The 21,714-nt window shown below is 17.7% G+C and overlaps 8 protein-coding genes across 8 annotated transcripts; 4 read left to right on the forward strand and 4 right to left on the reverse strand.

The window, feature by feature from the left end:
• Positions 1-842: 842 nt before the first annotated feature.
• Positions 843-3,041, forward strand: PGAL8A_00316900 (O-phosphoseryl-tRNA(Sec) selenium transferase, putative; the record flags this gene model as incomplete). Its single annotated transcript, XM_028672185.1, has 5 exons — positions 843-929; positions 1,048-1,079; positions 1,154-1,240; positions 1,318-1,419; positions 1,595-3,041. The coding sequence occupies 5 exons, from the start codon at positions 843-845 to the stop codon at positions 3,039-3,041; spliced, it is 1,755 nt and encodes a 584-aa protein (XP_028528764.1).
• Positions 3,042-3,505: 464 nt separating this feature from the next.
• On the reverse strand, positions 3,506-5,872 carry PGAL8A_00317000 (conserved Plasmodium protein, unknown function; the record flags this gene model as incomplete). The annotated part of the gene is made up of 3 exons (XM_028672186.1): positions 3,506-3,815; positions 3,944-4,111; positions 4,293-5,872. 3 exons carry the CDS (start codon positions 5,870-5,872, stop codon positions 3,506-3,508), a joined length of 2,058 nt encoding a protein of 685 aa, XP_028528765.1.
• Positions 5,873-9,382: 3,510 nt separating this feature from the next.
• PGAL8A_00317100 (conserved Plasmodium protein, unknown function) lies at positions 9,383-10,178 on the reverse strand (the record flags this gene model as incomplete). Its single annotated transcript, XM_028672188.1, has 5 exons — positions 9,383-9,447; positions 9,532-9,596; positions 9,668-9,721; positions 9,800-9,877; positions 10,078-10,178. 5 exons carry the CDS (start codon positions 10,176-10,178, stop codon positions 9,383-9,385), a joined length of 363 nt encoding a protein of 120 aa, XP_028528766.1.
• A 937-nt stretch (positions 10,179-11,115) lies between these two features.
• On the reverse strand, positions 11,116-12,180 carry PGAL8A_00317200 (cytidine deaminase, putative; the record flags this gene model as incomplete). The annotated part of the gene is made up of 1 exon (XM_028672189.1): positions 11,116-12,180. One exon carries the CDS (start codon positions 12,178-12,180, stop codon positions 11,116-11,118), a length of 1,065 nt encoding a protein of 354 aa, XP_028528767.1.
• A 1,095-nt stretch (positions 12,181-13,275) lies between these two features.
• Positions 13,276-14,112, forward strand: PGAL8A_00317300 (conserved Plasmodium protein, unknown function; the record flags this gene model as incomplete). Its single annotated transcript, XM_028672190.1, has 1 exon — positions 13,276-14,112. One exon carries the CDS (start codon positions 13,276-13,278, stop codon positions 14,110-14,112), a length of 837 nt encoding a protein of 278 aa, XP_028528768.1.
• Positions 14,113-14,682: 570 nt separating this feature from the next.
• PGAL8A_00317400 (conserved Plasmodium protein, unknown function) lies at positions 14,683-17,093 on the forward strand (the record flags this gene model as incomplete). The annotated part of the gene is made up of 13 exons (XM_028672191.1): positions 14,683-14,806; positions 14,911-14,991; positions 15,069-15,112; positions 15,299-15,380; positions 15,459-15,503; positions 15,599-15,685; positions 15,751-15,827; positions 15,908-16,004; positions 16,109-16,238; positions 16,531-16,631; positions 16,728-16,799; positions 16,868-16,921; positions 17,041-17,093. The coding sequence occupies 13 exons, from the start codon at positions 14,683-14,685 to the stop codon at positions 17,091-17,093; spliced, it is 1,047 nt and encodes a 348-aa protein (XP_028528769.1).
• Positions 17,094-18,588: 1,495 nt separating this feature from the next.
• PGAL8A_00317500 (eukaryotic translation initiation factor 5A, putative) lies at positions 18,589-19,074 on the forward strand (the record flags this gene model as incomplete). Its single annotated transcript, XM_028672192.1, has 1 exon — positions 18,589-19,074. The coding sequence occupies one exon, from the start codon at positions 18,589-18,591 to the stop codon at positions 19,072-19,074; it is 486 nt and encodes a 161-aa protein (XP_028528770.1).
• A 1,015-nt stretch (positions 19,075-20,089) lies between these two features.
• Positions 20,090-21,517, reverse strand: PGAL8A_00317600 (conserved Plasmodium protein, unknown function; the record flags this gene model as incomplete). Its single annotated transcript, XM_028672193.1, has 1 exon — positions 20,090-21,517. The coding sequence occupies one exon, from the start codon at positions 21,515-21,517 to the stop codon at positions 20,090-20,092; it is 1,428 nt and encodes a 475-aa protein (XP_028528771.1).
• Positions 21,518-21,714: the final 197 nt, after the last annotated feature.

Raw genomic sequence — 21,714 nt, forward strand, 5'->3', positions numbered from 1 at the left:
TTTTTTTTTTATTTTTTTTTATTATTTTTTTTTTTTTTTTTTTTTTTTTTTTTTTTTTTTTTTTTTTTTGTCTATGTTTATTTCATGTTTTGTTAATTATGTTAACATATATGCATTCATAATTTGTGGATCCTTTTTATTTTTTCATTCATTAATTATAATAATTTTTATGAAATGAAAATAAAAATCATTTATTTTGTTTACTCATTTGTACACTTAGTTGTAGCTAATTTATTCTTATGATACATATATTTAATAATTTTTTTTTTTTTTAAATCATAATGGAAATTTATAATGGATATTTTTATAAATTACTACAATATATATGGTATAGAAAACAACAACAACAACAAAAAAAAAAAAAAATCTTAAAAATATATATATATGGACTTTCACGAATGAGTTAAAAAAAAATTCTTACATCATACTTTTATTTGAAAAATTATTAAAAAAAAAGAGAGAATACATAGATAGTAAAGTAAAACAAATATAATTTTTTTAAAATAAACGTTTTTTAATATTTGAGAAAAATCAAATAAAAGCTAAATTTTTGTTTATTTATTTTATTTTTTTTTTTTTTATAAATAAAAACAAAATTCTATATCATTATACATAATAAAAAAAATAAAAGAAATATTTAAAAAGGATTTTTTTTTCTTTTTTTCTTCCCAAAAAAAGAAAAGTTTTATATAAAAAAAAAAATAATTAAAGAAATATATTAAATTTAAAATTTATAAAAAAAATAAAATTTCTATATTAGGTACCTTTTTAATAAGAAACTATTAATCTATGCATTTCACCAAATTTTTTAAATTTCCTAAATTTTCTTTTAAAAGAGCGTAATGTGTGATTCAGATGAGAAAAATTTAAAAAAATCAAATGAAAAAGAAGTGTATAATAATAAAAAATATTCTTTAATATCTAAGCAAGTAAATATAAAAATGTATAGAAAATAATGACATAATAAATTTATAGTTTTTTTTCAATTTTTTATGTATATGTGATACTTTAAAACTATATATATTTTATCATTTTTCTTTATAACAGATATTAAATCAAAAGGATAAAACAATATGGAAGTAAAATAATAAAAAATAAAATAAAAATTTTATATATCTATATATTAATGTAAATTTTTTTTTTTTTTTTGAAGTATTTTAAATTCAAGGAAGGTTCCAAATAATGGTCTAAATGAAATTACTATTATGAGCATTTTGCATCAAATATCATCTCAAAATTTGTAGAACAAAAAATAAAGAATATCATTACATATTTGTGTAAGTTCACAAAAAACTTATAGAATAAATATTTTTATAGATGCAATAGTGAAAAAAATATAAAAATTGGTGAAAGAGAAAATAGAATTTATAGTGGAATAGTAAGAAGTAAATATATGGGATTTGGTCATGGTATTGGAAGGTTACAAAAAAAAAAAAAAAAAAAAAAATGATAAAAAAAAAGATAAAAAAAAGAAGAAGATTAAATGAATGTACAGAATATATATTAAATATTTTTGTAAAAGTATCAAATGTATAATTTCATTAAATATTTCTTATTATGTAGAAAAGAAGATTTTTTTTTTTTTTTTATAAAGATCAGGTAATTTAGATGACGTTCAACCAAAGAGTGCAGGAAATAGTATATTAGCAAAAGTTACAACTGGTTTTGTAAAAGATTTAATTAAAAGTTTTGGAATAAAAAGTTGTGAAGATGTTTATATATTACCATATGCAACGGGCATGTGTATTAGTACATGCTTGTTATATTTAAAAAAATTAAAAAAAAATAGTAAGTATGTAATTATCTCTAGAATTGATCACAAAACATGTTACAAATGTATTGATTTTTGTGGCTTAAAATATTTTGTTGTAGATATGATATTTAAAAATGATGAATTATTTACTGATTTAAATAAAATAGAAAAATTAATTGAAGATTATAAAGAAAAAATATGTTGTGTCATATCAGTAACTTCTAGTTATGCGCCAAGAAATTCCGATGATATAGTAAAAATTTCTTATCTTTGTAAAAAATATGATGTGCCTCACTTAATTAACAATGCATTTGGTTTGCAATGTAGTTATATATGTAAAGAAATACAGAAGTGTTTTGATTTGAAAGGAAGAGTTGATTATGTTATTCAGAGCTGTGATAAAAATTTTCTTGTTCCAGTTAATGGTGGAATTATATTCAGTTCAAATAAAAAAAATATGAAGGCTTTAAAAAAAACGTATCCTGGCAGAGCACCAGTAAATGCTTATCTAGATTTATTTATCACGTTATTAGAATTAGGAAAAAATAAAATAATGGACTTAAGAGAACAAAGATTACAGAATTTTATCTGGCTAAAAGAGCAAATTGGCATAATGTGTTCTAAATATAATTTACAACTCATAAAAAATAGTAAAAACAAAATATCAATGGCTATTAATCTAAATCCCTTATATAAATATTGTGGTACAGATAACCCTAAAGTTATCAATTTATTAGGTTCAATGCTTTTTTATAGAAATGTTACAGGTCATCGGGTAATTTGTTCTCCTTTATTAATTAAAAGGAGTACTTTAAAAAAAACAAATGAAAAACAGGAACTTGAAATGAGATACGATAAAGATAAAAGAGAAAATGTTATTAATAATGTAAAATCCAATGAAAAAGTTCAAATAAGTCCAAATCAAATAGATAATGGTAATGATGAATTAAAACTCAATGAAGAAACAATAAATCGTGAAATATGTTTCAGTAGTAATGAAGAAAATTTCAAAAAAAATGTAAATAAAAACACTTGTGAACAATTAAATGAAATAAATACAATTGTTATAGGAAATCATGTATTTCATAATTTCGGTTCTAGTTGTGATTCTTATCCTTTTTCATATATTGCTTTTTCATGTGTGATTGGAATTGAAAGAGAAGAAATTCAAAATTTTGTTTCAAAACTAGATTGTACAATCAATTACTTTATTAATAAATTTAAAAAAGAAAAAAAAAAAAAAGAAGAAATACAAGAAAAAAATAGCAATGAAATAAATCAGACATAATTAATTACATGTATTAAGGTTTTTCTTGTAATTTTAAATATATATATTTTTATTTGGAGAGATTCCTTTTTCTTTTTTTTTTTTTTTTTTGTTTTAAAGGTTAAAAATATTAACAATAATGGTTTCAAAAAAAAATATGTTTTAATATTTTAATAAATTTTACGAAAAAAACAAGGAATAAAAAATATAGTTGTAAAAAAGAAAATGTGTATGTAAGATGAATATAATTTAGGAGCAAATTTGAATCACAAATATATTTTTTCATAAAAATATTAAGAAATTATTAAAATTAAAATAAAAAAAAAAAAAAAAAAAGATAAAAAAAAAAAAAAAATAAAAATGAGATAAAACAAAAAATTTATGATAAAATAGAAAATGTTATTTATTCATGTAATTTTTATAAACGAATATAATAGTGAATATAATTAAACATTTAGGGTACAAAAGAATAATATTTGATACTCTCAAAAAGACTTTATTATAATTCTTTTGATTTCAACAAAATTATGTGGAATATCTACCTGGTCAAAATTTAAATTTTTTGGGTAAATAAATGCTATTCTACAATTGTATTCATTTTTAAAAAAAAAAACTTCTCCAACGGGAATGAAAGAATTAAAAGTAAAATCACTCAATGCGTTATTTATATCATCATCTTCTTTCCAAAATAAGTACCATTTCTCTTTCTCTTTTTCTTTTTCATCTTTTTTTTCATTTAAATGTTTGTCTACTTTTTCACATCTCAGACCACCTCCAAAAAAATTATCAGGAATACTAAAGAAAAAATAATAATATATGTAATATATAGCAAGTCTTTAATAAGAAAGAAAAAATTTTTAATTTAAATAAACAAAAAATATAAAATATGAATAAATTATTATGAAATAACAAAAAGAAATTACTCTTGATCAGTCATTCTAATTTTTTCATATGGTATTGGGTCCATATTTTTTTTTAAATCTTTTAAGAAATATTTTATTTTTTCAATTTCTCCAGTTGGACATTTATTTCCTTTTCCAAATACAAAAGTAACTTGCACACGGTTTAATAATTTATGTACATTACCACTTCTACAAAAAAAAAAAAAAAAAAAAAAGAAAAAGAAAAAAATAAATTTGTACACATATGTATCAATGAATTTAAGTTTCATTTTAATAAAAAGAAAAAAAAAAGATAATATATACATATATATATATATATATATATATAAACTTTATTAAGAATGATCTCGTTTATGTAATTATATTTTACAGTAATATGTTTGAATTTGGCTTTTGAGATGATATAAAGTTCCAATTTAAAAAAGAAGTTTGGCTAGTTTTATAAACTTTTTTTGAATTTATACTTAACCAAAAATGTGGAGAAAATTCATCCAAAATTATACTATTCTTATTAATAGTATTATTATATTTAATAATACCCTTATTAAAAATATTTTTATCTTCCATATTATTATTCATAACAACAAAAAAAACTGGTTTTGATCCTTTAAATTTAGAAGTTAATATAAAATAAATAATACTTATAAAAGCAAAAACAGAATTTATTAAACTCCACTTTTTGGTTCTTTTATGTTCATTAGGTGTTACACAAAAAATAATAGATCCTATTATCCACAAAATTGGGAACTTACAAATCAATCCTAAAAAAAAAAGAATTTGAAGACAGCTTGGATCATCATTTTCATCTTCACGTGAATTTAAGTTTGGTCTATTTGAACTTTGATGAGGTGTATTAAGTTGCGTGTTTGCTTCTTGAACTCGTTCTAACCAATATTTTTTAATTTTTTCTTTTATATCAGTCATATAATTTTTGCAATAAGAAATGATATTATTAGAAATATTTCTATAAGTAAAATTATTACTATTATTATCAGTATTATTATTTATATCATTGTTACGATCATTATAATTTAAAATTCTATTTCTTGTTTCGTTTTCTTGATTTTCTAATACCATATTATCTAAGACATCATTAGGATTTAGTTCATTTAGGCTAATTATTTCATTTGTTCTTTCATTTTGTTCATTTATATTCTCTCTTATATTATAATCATCAACATTCCCATTTACCATATAATTATCTTCACCCATGCTATTTTCCTCATTATAATTATTATTCTGTTCATTTCTATTATCATTTATAATATTTAATTCGGACACTTCATTCTCTGCAATATTTTCATTAGTTATGGGATTTCCTTTTCTTTCAATAACAGTTCTTTTTATTTTATTAAAAATTTTCTTAAAAATATTTGATTCATTACTTATATTAACATTATTCTGAGTTGAGTCTTCACAAATTTGTTCATCCTCTACCGGATTATCGTTAACATTTTCATCTAAATTGTTATTTAATGTATTTTGATTTTCAATACTATAACCACTATTAATTTCATTTTTATTTTTTTCATGAGAATACAAATTATTACTTATTCTATCAAGATTGCCATTAGGGCAAATTATTTCATTTAATTCTATAGATTCATTTATATCATTATTGTTTATTTTTCTTTTTTCTTTTTTATGCTGTTTCTGAAATATTTTATTATCATTTGAAGGTGACAAATGACTGGAAAAATTTACCCTTTTTTCATTAAAATTATTTAAATGATCTTCTTGAAAATCATTCAGTTTATTTTCATCTCCTATATATATTTTTTTTTTATTTCGTGAATCTGTTTTATTGTTGGTTGAAGTCAAGTAGTCTTCCTCCAAATAATTTACTTCTTTTATTAAAGAATAACTTTGCTTCTTTTTTTTTTTTTTTTTTGTTTTTTTTTCATTCACGTAAGGATCATTGTTACATTCTTGTTTTGATTTATGCGGCATTTTTATAAAAAATGTTCAAAAAAAAAAAAAAAAAAAAAAAAAAAATGAAAAACTGAGTAAAGAGAAAACAATAATCAACAAATAATCATTATTGAATTATTGACACCACTAATAAATGTTTAACCATTATTTACAAAATCATTTATTCCATTAACTTCATTTAAATTATTTTATTTTATTTTATTTATTTTGATATAATTCAACAATTTTAATTAAATTTTTTTTGTTCATTTAAGATACAATTTTTATATATTCAATTTAAAATTGCTAATAATTTTTTTTTTATTTAACTTTTACTCATTTTTATAATCATTTAATTTTGTGTGTTTTTTCTTTTTACATTTTTTTTTTTTTATTTATTTTTTTGTGTTATTTTTATTTTTTATATATTTTGAACAATTTATTTGTCTGTTCTTATTTGATTTATAATTCTTTATTCTTTTTTTTTTTTTTTTTTTTTTTAGTTTCAAAGAGGCATAATTAAAATATATTAGGAAAAAAAATAAATATATTAATTTGCTCAAAATTTCTTCTATAATAATAATAGAAAAATGAAATAAAATAAAATACATAAAATTGAAACAAATATAAGGTTAAACATAATATAAATTCATGAAATATTAAAAATTTTTAAATAATTGATGTTACTTAAAGAACAAAAAGAATAAGGAATACCTTTTTAATGTTATTGAAATATACTATATTAAATGTCTTCTGTTTGTGTAAAAATAACATTTTGTTTATAATTTATATGTGTTTAAATACTTAATATTTTTCTATATTATTTTCTGTTGGTTTCATCAAATTTCTAAATATTTATTGTTCTTTAAATTTTAGTAATATCGTATAAAAAATTAACAATTTTTAAATTTTTATAAATGTTTTATGGAATTAATTTTGTTTATTATATTTTAAAATAAGTTAATAATTTATTTTTCAATGTTTTTAACAAAAATAAATCTTCAAAAGTGAAAAAATTTTAAATAAAACATTATAAGTTATTTCCCAATATATTTTTTTTTAATAGTACTCAGAAAAATATTTTTCTAAGGTATGAAATATTGTTTTTTCTTTTAAAATGAAGAAAAAAAAAAATTTGAAAAAAAGATAAAAATAAATAAAACAAAAAAATGACCTATTAAAATTAAAAATTTATTAATTTCATCTAAAAAAAAATAATATATGCGCATTTATTTAAAAATGCCAAATTAATGATATACGTAAGACAAATTATATAAAAAAAAAAAAAAAAAAAACTATTTTTTTTTTTATAAAGAATTGATAAGATTATATAGTAATTTTTGCACATATAATTTTTATTTCAAGGCTTCTCTATTTTTTTTTTCTTTTTTACAGCTAAATAACAAAAGTAAAAAAAGAATATAAATATTTTTTTACTCATTAAATTTCTATTATAATTAGGGTTTTGTTATATATATGTATTAAAAATTACATAAAGAGAACATATAATAAGTAATATTATTTTTAATTTACTTTATTGGAAAATAAGTTGCCCTTTGTATTATTATAGCCGTTATTAAAACTGATATAACTGAAATTATTGTTAAGATAACTAATAAAGTAATACATCTAACCCTATTGAGACAAAAATTCTAAAAAAGAGAGTTTCAAATTATTATTATTATATAAAAAAGTATTACTTTTTTTTTTTTTTTTAAATTTACATATATGGAGCAGTAGCAATCTAAATTTCCATTTGTGCTGTTATCTATTGAAACCTAAAGAATAAAATCAAAAATAATATAAAGATTAATAAAATTATAAAAAAAAAAAAAAAAAAAAAAAGTAATAAAATCAAGTAAAAACTAACCATGGAAATATTTTTTGTTTCACTATAAGCTCCTCTCATACATATATATATATAAATATAAATTTGTATATTCACAAAAAAAAAAGAAAAATAAAATGTTAATTTTTTATTTTTATATACATATATTTAAAATATAATTAATAAAATTCTTTTAAATTACTATGGATTAATTTTGTTTTTTTCAATTTCCTTGTATCATATAAATTGAAAAAAAAAAATTCCACTGAAAATAAAGAATTTTACACATTATATATTAGGAGTTTCACAATTTTTTAGGTTATTAATATACCAACAAATAGATAAATATAATAATTAATATCCATTTTTTTCAGAATCTCCTTTATGTCTATAATTAAAATTGAATATTTATTTATTACTTTTACGGAATGAGTAAACTTTTTTTTCTTTTTTCTAAGGTTATAAATATTATATCATTACATGTAAATATATATAAAAATTATTTCATTAACTTAATATTTATTTAATTTGTAGAAGTGGTAAAAATTAATCTTTTCATTGAATTATTTTTCAATTTTTTTTTTGTTGTTAAATAAAAAAAATTGTTCTTTAACTACAACCATAATTCATTTTTTTTCTTTTTTCTTTTTTAAATTAAAAAAAAAAAAAATAAAAGAAGTGTTACAAAGGAAATATATATCTTGAGGTATATCTTACCTATCTATTATAAATAACTTCTTTTATTTAGATAATATATTATATAAAAAATTAAAACAACACATAAGTATATAATTACATTAGTCAAAAAATTTCCTTATTTCATTGTTATATATTAATACTAATAAAAAATGCTTAAATTATGTTATTTATATTTTTAAAAAAAACTTGAAATTTGAAAGAAAAAAACTTATAAAAAGCCATTTAATCTTTACACATTTTTAAAATGATTTAAAAAAAAATTATAAAAATTAGATATTAAAAATTAAAAAAAAAAAAAAAATTTTATCTTTCAAATTAATAAATAAAATAAGAAACCATCTTATATAAAAAAAAAAAAGGAAATTTTCCTATATTTTTTCATAGAGAAAGAAATCAAAAATTTCTTAATTTCGCACACATACATGTTTAGCTTTATTCTGCATCAAAAACGAAAATTAAAAGAGAAAAATAAGTTTCGATATTATTGTCTTCCATATATAGTTTCGCTGTTTCTTAATTATAGTAATTTCTTATTCGTTAAATAATTTTATCCTAAAAAATAATATTTTTTTAAGTTGGGTAATTATATATATTACATTTATATTTCTTAAAAAGTAAATAATGTACATTTCTAAGTATATGTTTCATATGGTTAGATTTTTTTTTCATTTTTATTATCCATAAAAAAAAAAAAAAAAAAAAAAAAAAAACATCATATTTGTAGTAAAAAATATTTTTTTATATTATTTCTTCGTTTTTTTATTTTTATAATTTTTCATATATTATATATTATATTTAGAAGAAAAAAAAAAAATGAAATTTTAAAATTAATAAATTTCTTTAATAATCATATGGGTTATGCTATGGTATATTTTTATATACTTCTCGGTTTTAAAAATAAAAATTATTTCCATAATAAAATTAATAAGTATTAAAAGAATAAGTTATTTAAATGTTTAATATAAATAAAAAAATAAATCAATTAATATTTATACACTATTTTTTATGTAAAGAAAAATATTCTAAAAATCCTTATTTGCTTTTTCAATAGTAGGTGCTAAGACTTCAGGAAAAGGGTCTAATGATGCTAAAAAAAAAAAAAAAAAATATAGATGTAGTTCTAATAAGGGAAAAAAAAATACTTTTATTTAAAGAAATGATTTTTTTTTACCTGTATATTTCCATTTATTTATAATTTCTTTTTTTTGTCTATCACTGAAATATTCTATATTTATTCTTTAAATAAAAAGAAAAATAAATGAAATTGGCATTTAGGTTAAAATATATATGTTTCTTTTTAAACTAACTTTTCTTTTTCTCCATTTAAATATTCAACTTCTATCATAGGGGGATTTTCATATCTTTATATAAGGAAAAAATATATAAAATAATTAAGACAATATTAAATTTTTTAAAAAGAAAATTTATAAATAACATACGCTAATAATTCCCATGTTACAGTTAATAAGGGGTATCTCTGTTTTATTTTTTGCGAAGAAGCAAAAATAATTAACCTTCTATAAAAAACACAAAAAAAAAAAAAAATGTTAAAAATCTATTCCTGAAATATCGTAGATATTATTCATAAAGATTATAATAAAAAATTTCCTAAACATTTGTAAATATTTATATATAACTTTTTTTTAAAACAATAAAACTAATACATTATGAAAATAAGAATATTTTCTTTTTTTTTTGCTAAATTAGAAAGACTAACCTTGCAACATCTGTTTTTTCGTTTCTTGCTGGAGAATAATATACATGAAGTTTTCTTAAAAAACTTAAAAAAGTTAAAGGAGGGAAAAGTCTATATCTCATTTTCTTCTTAATAATATAACATATTTCTAATTAATTATATTTTTTCTTTCTTTTTTTTCTTAAGGCAAAAGAAAATACATATACGCATCCATATATATATATATATATATATATATATAAATGTATGTTGTAAATTTATGTATATATATTTTTTTTTTTTTTATTACTAATATGGAAGTATGATGAAAATATTCACTTAAATATTAATATATTCATTTTATAGTTAAAAATTTATACTGATAATATTAAATATAATTTTTTTTATTTAAAAACCATAATTTGTTTAGAAGCTTACTGAAGAGTATTTTGATATAAATTTTTTTTTTTAAATTTTAATACTTAAATATGTTAAAAAAAATTATTAGATGAGACAAAAATATAATTAAAAAAAAAAAAAAAATGAGAATCTGAAAAAGAATTTTTGAAAAAAGTTAAAAAGAAAAATATATCTTCAAAAGAATTAAAATAAATAAAAATATACTACAATTTAAAAAAAAATAAAATATATATAATGAACCTGAGTAAATAAGAGATGTAGCTAATTGAAACAATGTAACAAAAATTAAAAAAATATAAAGAAAAAAAAAAAAAAAAAAAAAAAAAAAAAAAAAAAAAAAAAAAAAAAAAAACAAATATAGATAAAAAATTAAAAATGTGTAAGAATTTTATATTGAATTATAATATAAATGAGAATACAATTTGAAATAAAACTTTAAAAATAATGAATATTCATTGACAAAAAAAAGTACAATGCAAATTAAAAGATAAACAAAATTAAAAACAATTAAATATTTAATAAAATATTTAAAATTAAAAAGCAGTTAATATAAAAAAAAAAAGGAAAATAAAAATTTAAATTAATTTAAAATAAAAAATATAAAATTAAAGATAAGATAAAAAAAAAAAAAATAAATAAATAAATAAAACAAAAATGAACTTACGAATTTTTTCTTATAGTTTTAAACACTTTAAAATGATGATTAAGATTTTTTAAACAATGCAATTTTTCTTTACTAAATAAAGCACCATTTTCTTTATTTACTTTATCAAATATAACACATTTTATTCGAGAATGTACCATTGCCATAGCACACATAAAACAAGGTTCATGACTTAAATAAGCAAAATAATTAGTACATAGATATTGATTTATTTTTATTGGTTTGTATATATTTAAATTTAAGTTTTTATCATCATCTTTTAACATTTTTTCATCACATTTACAATTTTCCTCTTTAACTACTGTGGATTTTTTCACATTATTATTATTATTTTGTTCTTTAAAATCTTTCAACTTACTGTTTTCGTATGTTAAAGGTTGTATACATGATTTGCTTAAGTAATTATTAATTTTATTGTTATGCTCACAATTTCTGATACTTATCATTTTTTTTATTTGTAATAAATGCCGTAATTTATATGAAGCTTCTTCAATAGCTAGCATAACGGAATGTTGTAAAGGATGATTTTTTATATTATCACCAGAAGATGCTACTATTTTATCATTGTATGTCAATATACATCCACTTTGACATGTGCCAAAATTTTTTCCAACGTCAATGGAAATTTTTATAAAATTTATGTATTTTTTTATCTGTTCTTTTGTTAAGGTAGATAAATCATAAGCAGGCTTACGATAATAAAGTGGCCAAAATTTAGACCATTCGGAATACTGTTTTTTTGTCATAGGTGGATATCTAGAGACTTTTACTTCTTTTATTTCAATATCTCCTTTATTTATATCTGTTAACTCTTTATATAACTCACTTGGTATATTCTTACAAAACCCTATTAAAATTTGTACATTATCATTTGTTTTTTTACATCTCTTCAAATGATTGTAATTATCATGTAACTGGGTATTAATAAAATTTTTCATAATATTTAATGCTTCATCTGCTAGACTTTTCTTTAATTCAAAACAATACATTGATATTAATGTAATATTTTGAATATAGGCATCAGGAAAAATTTGTTCTAAACCAATTATATCATTTTCCATTATGTCATGAATTTTATAACTAATTTTTAATTTAAAAATATTTCTTGTTTTATATATCTTATATTTTTATTTTATTTTTTGATGTTTTTCTTATAATAAATTTCTTATATTTATATAAAGCCAGATGTACAATATTTAAAATATCAATTTTAAAAATATTAATATAAAAGGCTTGTATTAATTAAAAAATTGTAATATTAATAGCAACAGTAACAATACTAAGTAAAATATCACACTTAAAAGGTGTAAATATAAATAAAAGATTATTTCATTTTTAAAACTTAATAAGGGTAACGGACTAAAAAGTTAATTTTTTATCTACTTTTTTTTTTTTAACTTAAAAATATTAAAAATTAAGAATATATTATTTATACAATGCTTTGTTATATTATTTTTCTCTTTATATATATATATATAAAATTATTTTAATTTTTTTTTTTTTTTATTTCTATGCATTATATTTAATATATGCTATTTAATTTTTAATTTCCTTTTTATATTTTCAATTTTAAATTTAAAAATATTTCGTTAACATTTTGATTCATTTAAAACATTTTTAATTTTTGATAATACATAAGTAATTTTACCCCTATTTCAAATACTAATCTAAAAAGAAAAGTATTTAGTAAACTATTAAAAAATATATTGAAATATTGGTGTTTTACATTTATAACTTTTATTTATGATTTAATTTTAAAAAATACATGATATACAATGAAAATTTAAATGAATCTAATTCGATAAATTGTTAAGTAAAGTTTTATAATATTTAAAATACAGAAAAAAAAAAAAAAGTAACGAAGAATTAAATTTGTATAAAATTATATGTATGAACAATAAATAATATGACATAAAATAGAAAAAAACATATAAAAACACAACTATTTATGAACAAAAAAGAAAAAAAAATGCTAGATAGCATAAAATTATTAAAATGCAATAAGGAAAAATATATAATAAAAAATATTTTAAAATAACCTAAATACAGTCATTGATGAAAAATAAAATTGTGAAATTGACTTATAAAAATATTTAACATATATATATTCTTTTTTGGTAAAGTGATAATTACTAAAAAAAAAAAAAGATATAATAATGTATACCATTGATATTGTAAATGAAGAAAAGTATGTTCAAAGAGTTGGTGACATATGCGGTGAACATTATGTTCCCGTTTCATTGCCAGGTAGATATAAATATAATATAGAAGATATAGAAAATATATTATACATATGGATGGATAAAAAGTATGAAATAAAAAATAAAGAATATAAAGATTTATATATATTTAGCCTAATATTTAAAGAAACAAAATTTTCCTTAATATTATGTAAATCAAGATATGAGAATAATTTTTGTACTTGGCAAATATTATGGTATGCTTGGAGAGATATTTTCAGAAAAAGTTTTGAAAAAAATAATAAATACTTTGAAAAGTATAAAAATAATATTATTGATTTTCAAGCTGGTTGTATTTACTTACTATTTTTATTATATTTTTGTCAGCATGTAGAATCAAACCATTATGCTTATCCATTATATATGTCAACCGAAACAATAAATTTATGTTTGGATGTAACAGAAGAATGTGAAAAAAGAAATATATTTAAAGAATTAAGATTTATTTTAAATTTCATGATAGACTCTAACTCTATTATTTTGAGTTGTAATGACTGCTTAAGTGAAATTTATCAAGATAGATATGGTGCTCCACTTCATATAGAAAAAGGTAAACTTTACGTAGAAAATTCTATTGAGATCAATAATGTAGATGTACAAAAATTTTTTGATTATTTTATTAATGATATAAGAGATTTAAGTGAATTATGTGATGAACAAAGAAAGAAAAATACACTAAGCAACACTTCGACGTACAACCTTCTTTTAAAACTAGAAAACATCAAAAATATAATTAATAAAGATAATGAATGATTTTTTACCAATAAAATAAAACAAAAATTTTTTTAAAAATACATTGAAAGAAGAAAATTTATAAAGGATAAAAATATTTCTATTAAAAAGGAAGAGATAATAATGTTAATGTGTTAGGAGAAAGGACAAGTTTTTAAAAACATTCATTAATATATAATATATTTTTTATAATAATTATTACAATTTTAGTAATTTATTTTAGATTTATTTTTTTAGTTTTTTTTTGGTTTTTTTTTTTTTTTTTTATAAAATATATAATATTAGATTACACCATTGACTTTTTTAATCTATGAAAAATTAAAACAATGTACATACAGCACAATTATACATATTCTTCATATTTTAAATAAATAAAAAATAAATTAAATAGGGAAAAGTAAAAGTTTAAATAAAAAGAAAAAAATCTAATAGAAAAATATTTTGAGTGTAAATAGAACATATATATATTTTGTATAGATTTTTAATTTTTCAATTAAAATTCATCTTTTTCTTAAGTTGCTGAGATTATTTTTTTTAAATAAAATAAATATAAACATTTTGTTTATTTGTAAAAGTTAACTAAAAAGTATAATGAAATCTTTAACTTTTATTTTTTTACTATTTGTTATTTTTAAAAAAAATTTAGTTGAAAACATTATTCAAAAGCAAGATGTTTACTTAGATGATGAATTCAAAAGTTTTACTTATTTTTTTGGTTATTAAATTTTACATAAATTTTTTATTTTTGCTTTTTTGTTTTCTAAAAATATATATAATATATAATTTATTAAATTGACATAATATTTCTACTTTTTGTAGCTTCATCCCCATCAGCAAATTTTTTATCTCGCATTGTTCATAGCGATAACTCAAGATTCGCTCAAGTTAAGAACAAAGCAGGTTCAATGATATAATAAATAAAAGTTTGTTAAAATTAAAAAAAAAAATATAAAAAGTTAATTTGATTGAATATATAGATATACTTGGTAAAACAATAGACAAAGTATATTCAATTAATCAAGTAAACATTTCATTTATAAAAAATAATATTTGAGATACAAAATCATAAATACATTTTCATTATATTTATTCATAAAAAGAGAAATGAATGGATATACTAGGAGAAAAAAAAAAAAATAAAAATTAACATATTTATAATATATATAACAGTAATAAAAAAAGAATTTTTAATTAATCTTTGTTAAAGGTTTCTAGTGTTATTATGAAAGTGTATATTACTCTTTTATTGTTATTTCTATTACCTTATTTTGCATATATTGGAATATTTGGTGAAGAAATATAATTCCGTATACATAAACACTAAATTATAAAGATGAATATTAATATAATTTTATATTTTTTATTAGGTTATACAAGAGATCAAGTAACCCTAACTTTATCATCTATATTAGGTATAATTGAGAAGAAAAGAACAAAATATTATAGGAAAATATATAAATATTTACTTAAGAAATATTAATTTTTTTTTATATTGTTCTACTTTTAGCATATTTTGCGCTTTTAATTGTTTTTTATTTAACTAATGGAATTCTAAGTATTGGATTTGTCTGCTCATTACCATTAGTATTTGGATGTTAAAAAAATTAAATATTATAAAAAAATAGTTGTAATAATGAAAATAAAACTTTTTTTTTTTAGTAACAATTTTTCACCTAGCTAAATCGGATTGTACAACTAAAGCATTATATAAAAATGTCAGATATATCTTTTGCTTTGTTAGTATAAATATAAATAAGGGCATATACATATTTATATACATATACATATATATATACATATATATATATATTATTAGATTCTTGCTAAGTTAATATATGATATTGGAACAAATTTAAGTGGAAATGAGTCAAATTCTTTCGATTACGGGTTTAGTGGATTAATTTACATGAATAGTTAATAATTTTTTAAAAAATATGCATAATTATATATATATGTATATATTAAATGGCTTAAATTTAATTATATATCAATTTTAAAATATATATTTTTTTTTAAGTATTAAAGGGGAATAACTATATTATTTTAAAAATAGTTCATCTAATGGTACTCAGTTTTATAGCATTAATTATTATTAAATTGTTTTCTAAACTTTTTTCTAATAATTCACCTCAAAGCCCTATGTTAATGTAAAAATAATATAAATATAAAAAAAAAAAAATTATGAATATTTTCAATACTAATTAGTATATGGGACAAAAAGAATAAATGATATAATTTTTATTAAATAAATTATAATACTTTAATTATATCTTATAATTTATATCATTTTCATTTTATCATTTTTGGTCTTCATTGCTACAATACTATTTTGTCATTTATTATATTATTCATATTATCATTAGAAGTATAATAATTTTATTTCACTTATATATGTAAGTTTGTATTTTAAATTTTTTTTCTTTAATTTATTGTTTTAAGGCAATCAGACAGATATATTATATCATTCTTGTGTTCGTTACCTATTGCTACATGCTTCACTCAAATTTTTTATCTAATATATAAAACATTGAATCCCATAGGTTAATAAAAAAATACAAATACATATTTATATATAAGAATGTTTTAAAAATTTAAGATATACTCATAAAATATTTATATTTATTTTCTTTTTATAGATCCTAGTATATTTTTTATGATTCCTAGTTCTATAAAATTTACATCCATAAGCACAACTTTTTCTTTAATTAGTAAGCATTTTATTTAGTGTATATATGTATACATAACATATATTATTTATACTTTTTTTTTTTCAAAGCTTGGGTGATAGTAACATATGTACTTAATGTTTTGAGAAATCTTGTTGAAACAGGCATATTAAAAAATATTATAGCAAAAAGAAATAACATATATTCATATATTTTCTTTATATTAATTATTTAATTCATTGTACTTTTTTTTTTTTTCATTTTTTTTTTTTTCTTTTTCTAGATTATAATCACATTCTGAATAAACTTCCAAGTAATATAAGTGAATTTTTATAATATGTTAACTAAAAGTAATAAGGGGAGTTTATAGAATTAAAGAGATTAAATTATGAAAAAAGAAAAAAAGGAGATCTTCCTTATATTTTTTGTTGCTTTCTTATTTTTAATTTTTTTAAATGATTAATTCTTCTTTGTAATGTTGAATATATAAACGTTATAAAGCAACAGAAGGAAAATTAATTTTTCATATTTTTTTTTTTTTTTTTTTTTTTTTTTTTTTTTTTTTGTATAATTTTTCTTTATAAAATATCTAGAAAAATTCCTTGAATAACTTAAATATTTCTTTTGTAATAAATAAGCTTATTTTATTGTTTCAAAGATTAAGTAATGTATACATATCTACAATAATTTATGTGAATTTAAAAATAGATGTATAATTTCCTTAATAATAATATTAAATATATTCTTATTATAAAATTTTATTAAATATTTAAAAAAACGGGCAATAAAAATACACTTGACTAATTTTTTTATATTTGAAATTATTAGAGTAAAAAACTAATAAGCTAAAAATAAAAAGAAAAAAATTAACCTCTAATGATGAAGAGTAATTTTTATTTATATTATTGCATTAAAAATTAATACTTTTTAAAATAGTATAAAATAACGCTAACTATAGCACAAAATATTTTTTATCATAAACTTACGTTTTTTACTTGATAATTATTAAAATATAATATATGTTTTTTTGATGTCATATATTTGTAAAAAAAAAATAACTACATAAATGAATTTCTAAATATATATTTTCATATAAGATATTTGCTTATATAAATTAAATGACGTTTAACTATTTAAATATATATGCTCAAAGGATATGTTCTTTCATATATAACATAAAAAATCATAAAAAAAAATTTTTATATGAATACTTGTAACATTCAAGTTTTTGCTTGTTAATAGTACTTTTAAATAAAAGTATCACCAAATGAAGAAATAACCATTTATACATATAAATGTAATTTTATCTTTTTTTTAATTTTTTTTTTTTTTTTTTTTTTTTTTTTTTTTTTTTTGGAATTGAACTTTTTTTCATATATGTAAATATTTTAATAATATTAAAAAAAAAAAAATTTTTTTTCTACAAGTATTTTTTCTTTATTTTACTATTATTCTTTGTATAATATTTTTATTTTTTTTTATTTTTATATATAAAATATTTATAATATTTTTTTCTTTAAATATATGATTTAAAATTAAAAATTTTATGTATATTTAAAAACATTTTTATTAAAGTAAAAAAAGTGTATATTTTTATGCATTCTTAAAATATTTAAAATATTAGCATCTATTAAAATAAAGAAAAAATACATTTAAAAATACATAAAAAAAAAAAAAAAAAAAAGAGCTAAAAATATATTTAAAAAAAAAAATATTTTTGTATATAAAAATATATTTATATATATATTTTAACACAATATAAAAATCCTTAAGAGTAAAAAATAGCTATATTTTAAAGAATTAGCATATTTAAAAAAAAAAAATATTAACAATGTCAGATCACGAAACATATGATAACATTGATGCAGGAGCATCTCAAACGTTCCCTGTGCAAGCAGGTGCAATAAAAAAAAACGGTCACGTTATGTTAAAAGATCATCCATGCAAAGTTGTTGATTATTCAACTTCAAAAACTGGAAAGCATGGTCATGCTAAAGCTCACATTGTAGGTATTGATATTTTTACTGGAAAAAAATATGAAGATATATGCCCAACATCTCATAATATGGATGTACCAGTTGTTAAAAGAACTGAATTGCAATTAATTGATATTACTGAGGATGGATTTGTATCTTTACTTCATGATAATGGTGAAACAAAAGACGATTTAAGTTTACCAAAAGATTCTGAAGGAAATTTAGATGATGTGGCAAAACAAATCCGTACTTTATTTGATAATGGAAAATCAGTTTTAGTTAGTGTTCTATCAGCATGTGGACAAGAAAAAATTATTGCAGCAAAAGAATTAGCATCTTAAAAAATTTAGTATTATTTTATGGCTTACTGTTTTTATTTAATTTTTTTTTTTATATATATTTTTTGCCTCAAAATAAAAAGAAATATTATAAAGTAGCAATGAAATTTTTATTAAACTAATTCATTATAGTTCTTTAAAAAATAAAAAAAGTTGAAATAAAGTTAATCTTTATTGTTATATTTATTACAAAATGTATAAAAATATATGAACCTATATATAATTATTAAATAGAAGTATAGAAATGAGTTTTATATATTATTATTAAATTATTGTAATTGTTTTTAAGGGAAAAAAAAAATATATATATATATATTTTTATAGAACACTGCTTATAGGATTTTTTAATAAATATTAATGTACATTCTTTTATATATTTAATAATTTTTTCTTTTAAAAAATTTAAAAAAAAAGAGACAATTATATATTTGTATTTTTAAAATTTTTTATTTAAAAATATTTCATGGACGTACACATTTTAAAATAAAACTAATTTATTAATTAAAGATAATATATATTTTCTTTTATTAAGAAATCTTTAAAAAAAAAAAAATCCTAATACAATTTAAATTTTTAAAAATATGTATTATTTTTTTCTTATACAATTAAGGTTTTTCAAATGAACATATATTGCTGATTATTATATAATTTCGAAAAAAAAAAAAATGCATATTTTAATTTTTTATATAAATGCTCTGAAGTTTTTTAAAGTTCTTTTAAAAATAAAATTACTTTTCTTTATGAAATGAAAGTTTTCCTTATTGAAGTGTTATACAATAAAGATATAACTCACAAGATTAAAGATATATAAAATTTGTAAGTAACTTAAGCATTTAAAAAATAGATAATGTATATATCCCTATAAATAATTTACTAATAAATGTCCTATATATGGTATATATATATATGCATATATATAATTTTAATTACAAAAAACTTAGAATTTTATTTCTCATTGTTATGTTTTCATTGTCTATTTTTTTTTTTTCTTTTATTTATTTATTTATTTTATTTTATGTTAGTCTAATAAAGTTTGAACTCCATGTTCATTTATTTCAAAAGAACAAATATTTATTTTATTTTTCTTTTTAACTTTTATATATCTTAGGTTGTATCTTTTTTCATAGAAAGTTTCTTCATCATTTTCTCCTATTTCATAAAAACTCTCTTCGCTTGAACTATTTGTGATGCTTTTATTCTGAAATTGTTTTTGCTTTTTAGCAGAATAATTATATTCAAAAAAAAATTTTTTGTTTATAAATCTTACAACTATACGGTTATATATATACTTTGAATAAATCTTGTTGAAATATTTATCATATTTTTTTAAATATTTATTTTCATTATTTGTTATTAAAACACAAATTTTATATTTTGTAGATATTTTTGATAATATTTTTAATAAATTTATTAGTTCATTATTTAAATCATGATTAAATTCATAACTTTTATATAAATAATTTAAGTTATCAACAACTAAAATGCCCAAATCTGATGAAACATATTTATTGAAATAATTAGTTGACCTAACAGAATAATTTTGTAATTGCTGATAAATGTAATTAACTACATTAATTAGTTCATTAAAGCTAAAAATTTTTAAAATTTGTAAATTTTTGAATACGTCTAAAAAGGTGATATCATATATATATTTTTTTAAATAATGATTAAATAAATTTATAAATAGAAAATATTCATTACTATAATTTTTGTATATATGGAACAAATTTTTTTTTAAATCATTATTTTCTAAAAGTAACAAAAACAAAAAGGAGTGTCTTTCAGAACAAAAACCCATATACGTATTCATTAATTTTTTTATTTTATCGATTGAAGAATAAATCATATTTTTGTATCTTTCGATGTAAAAACTGTTATCTAAATCTAAATAAATAACTTTTCTTTTAGAAAACAAGTTACTGCTTTCATTCACTTTTTTATTATTATTTAAATAAAATTCACTTCCATCTATTTTTTTATCATATTTTTCTATAAATAATAATGTAAAATATTTGATTAATTCATTTAATTCATAAAAGGTTTTATTACTACTATTAAATTCTTTTTTTATTTTATTTAAATTATTTCCTGATTGTAAGAAAAACTTAATTTCTATGTTTCTATTTTTTAAAAAATTTTCAAAAGCAAAATATGTAGAATAAAAAAGATGAAAAAAATGTAATAGATCATTAAAATATAAGTTTACAGAAATGTGTGAACTTAAACTAGTCTTTCCACTGTTTTTTGTACCTGTTATTCCGTTAATACCTCTACATATAAATATGCCATCACATAATGTGTTATAGGAGTATATGTTTGTATAAATTTTATTCTTTAACTCTTTATTTAATTCATATAAATTTTTTATTTTAACTGGCTTAATATCCAATTTACTAATGACAGGTGAAATTATTTTTTCATGACTCACATTTTTTTTTGTTACCATATTTAAGATATTTTTTTAAAAAAAGTTAGGTTTTTCATGAATCTTATATTTCATTCAAACATACTAAAAAATGTTATTTAAAGAAATATAATTGCACTTAAATATACTTCTCCAAAGCTAGAATATAATAAATATATTCAAAGAAAAAACTTTTTTATTCTTTTTTTTTTTTTTTTTTTTTTTTTTTTTTTTTTTTT

Source organism: Plasmodium gallinaceum (genome assembly GCF_900005855.1).
Source record: "Plasmodium gallinaceum strain 8A genome assembly, contig: PGAL8A_v1_87, whole genome shotgun sequence".
NCBI lineage: Eukaryota > Apicomplexa > Aconoidasida > Haemosporida > Plasmodiidae > Plasmodium > Plasmodium gallinaceum.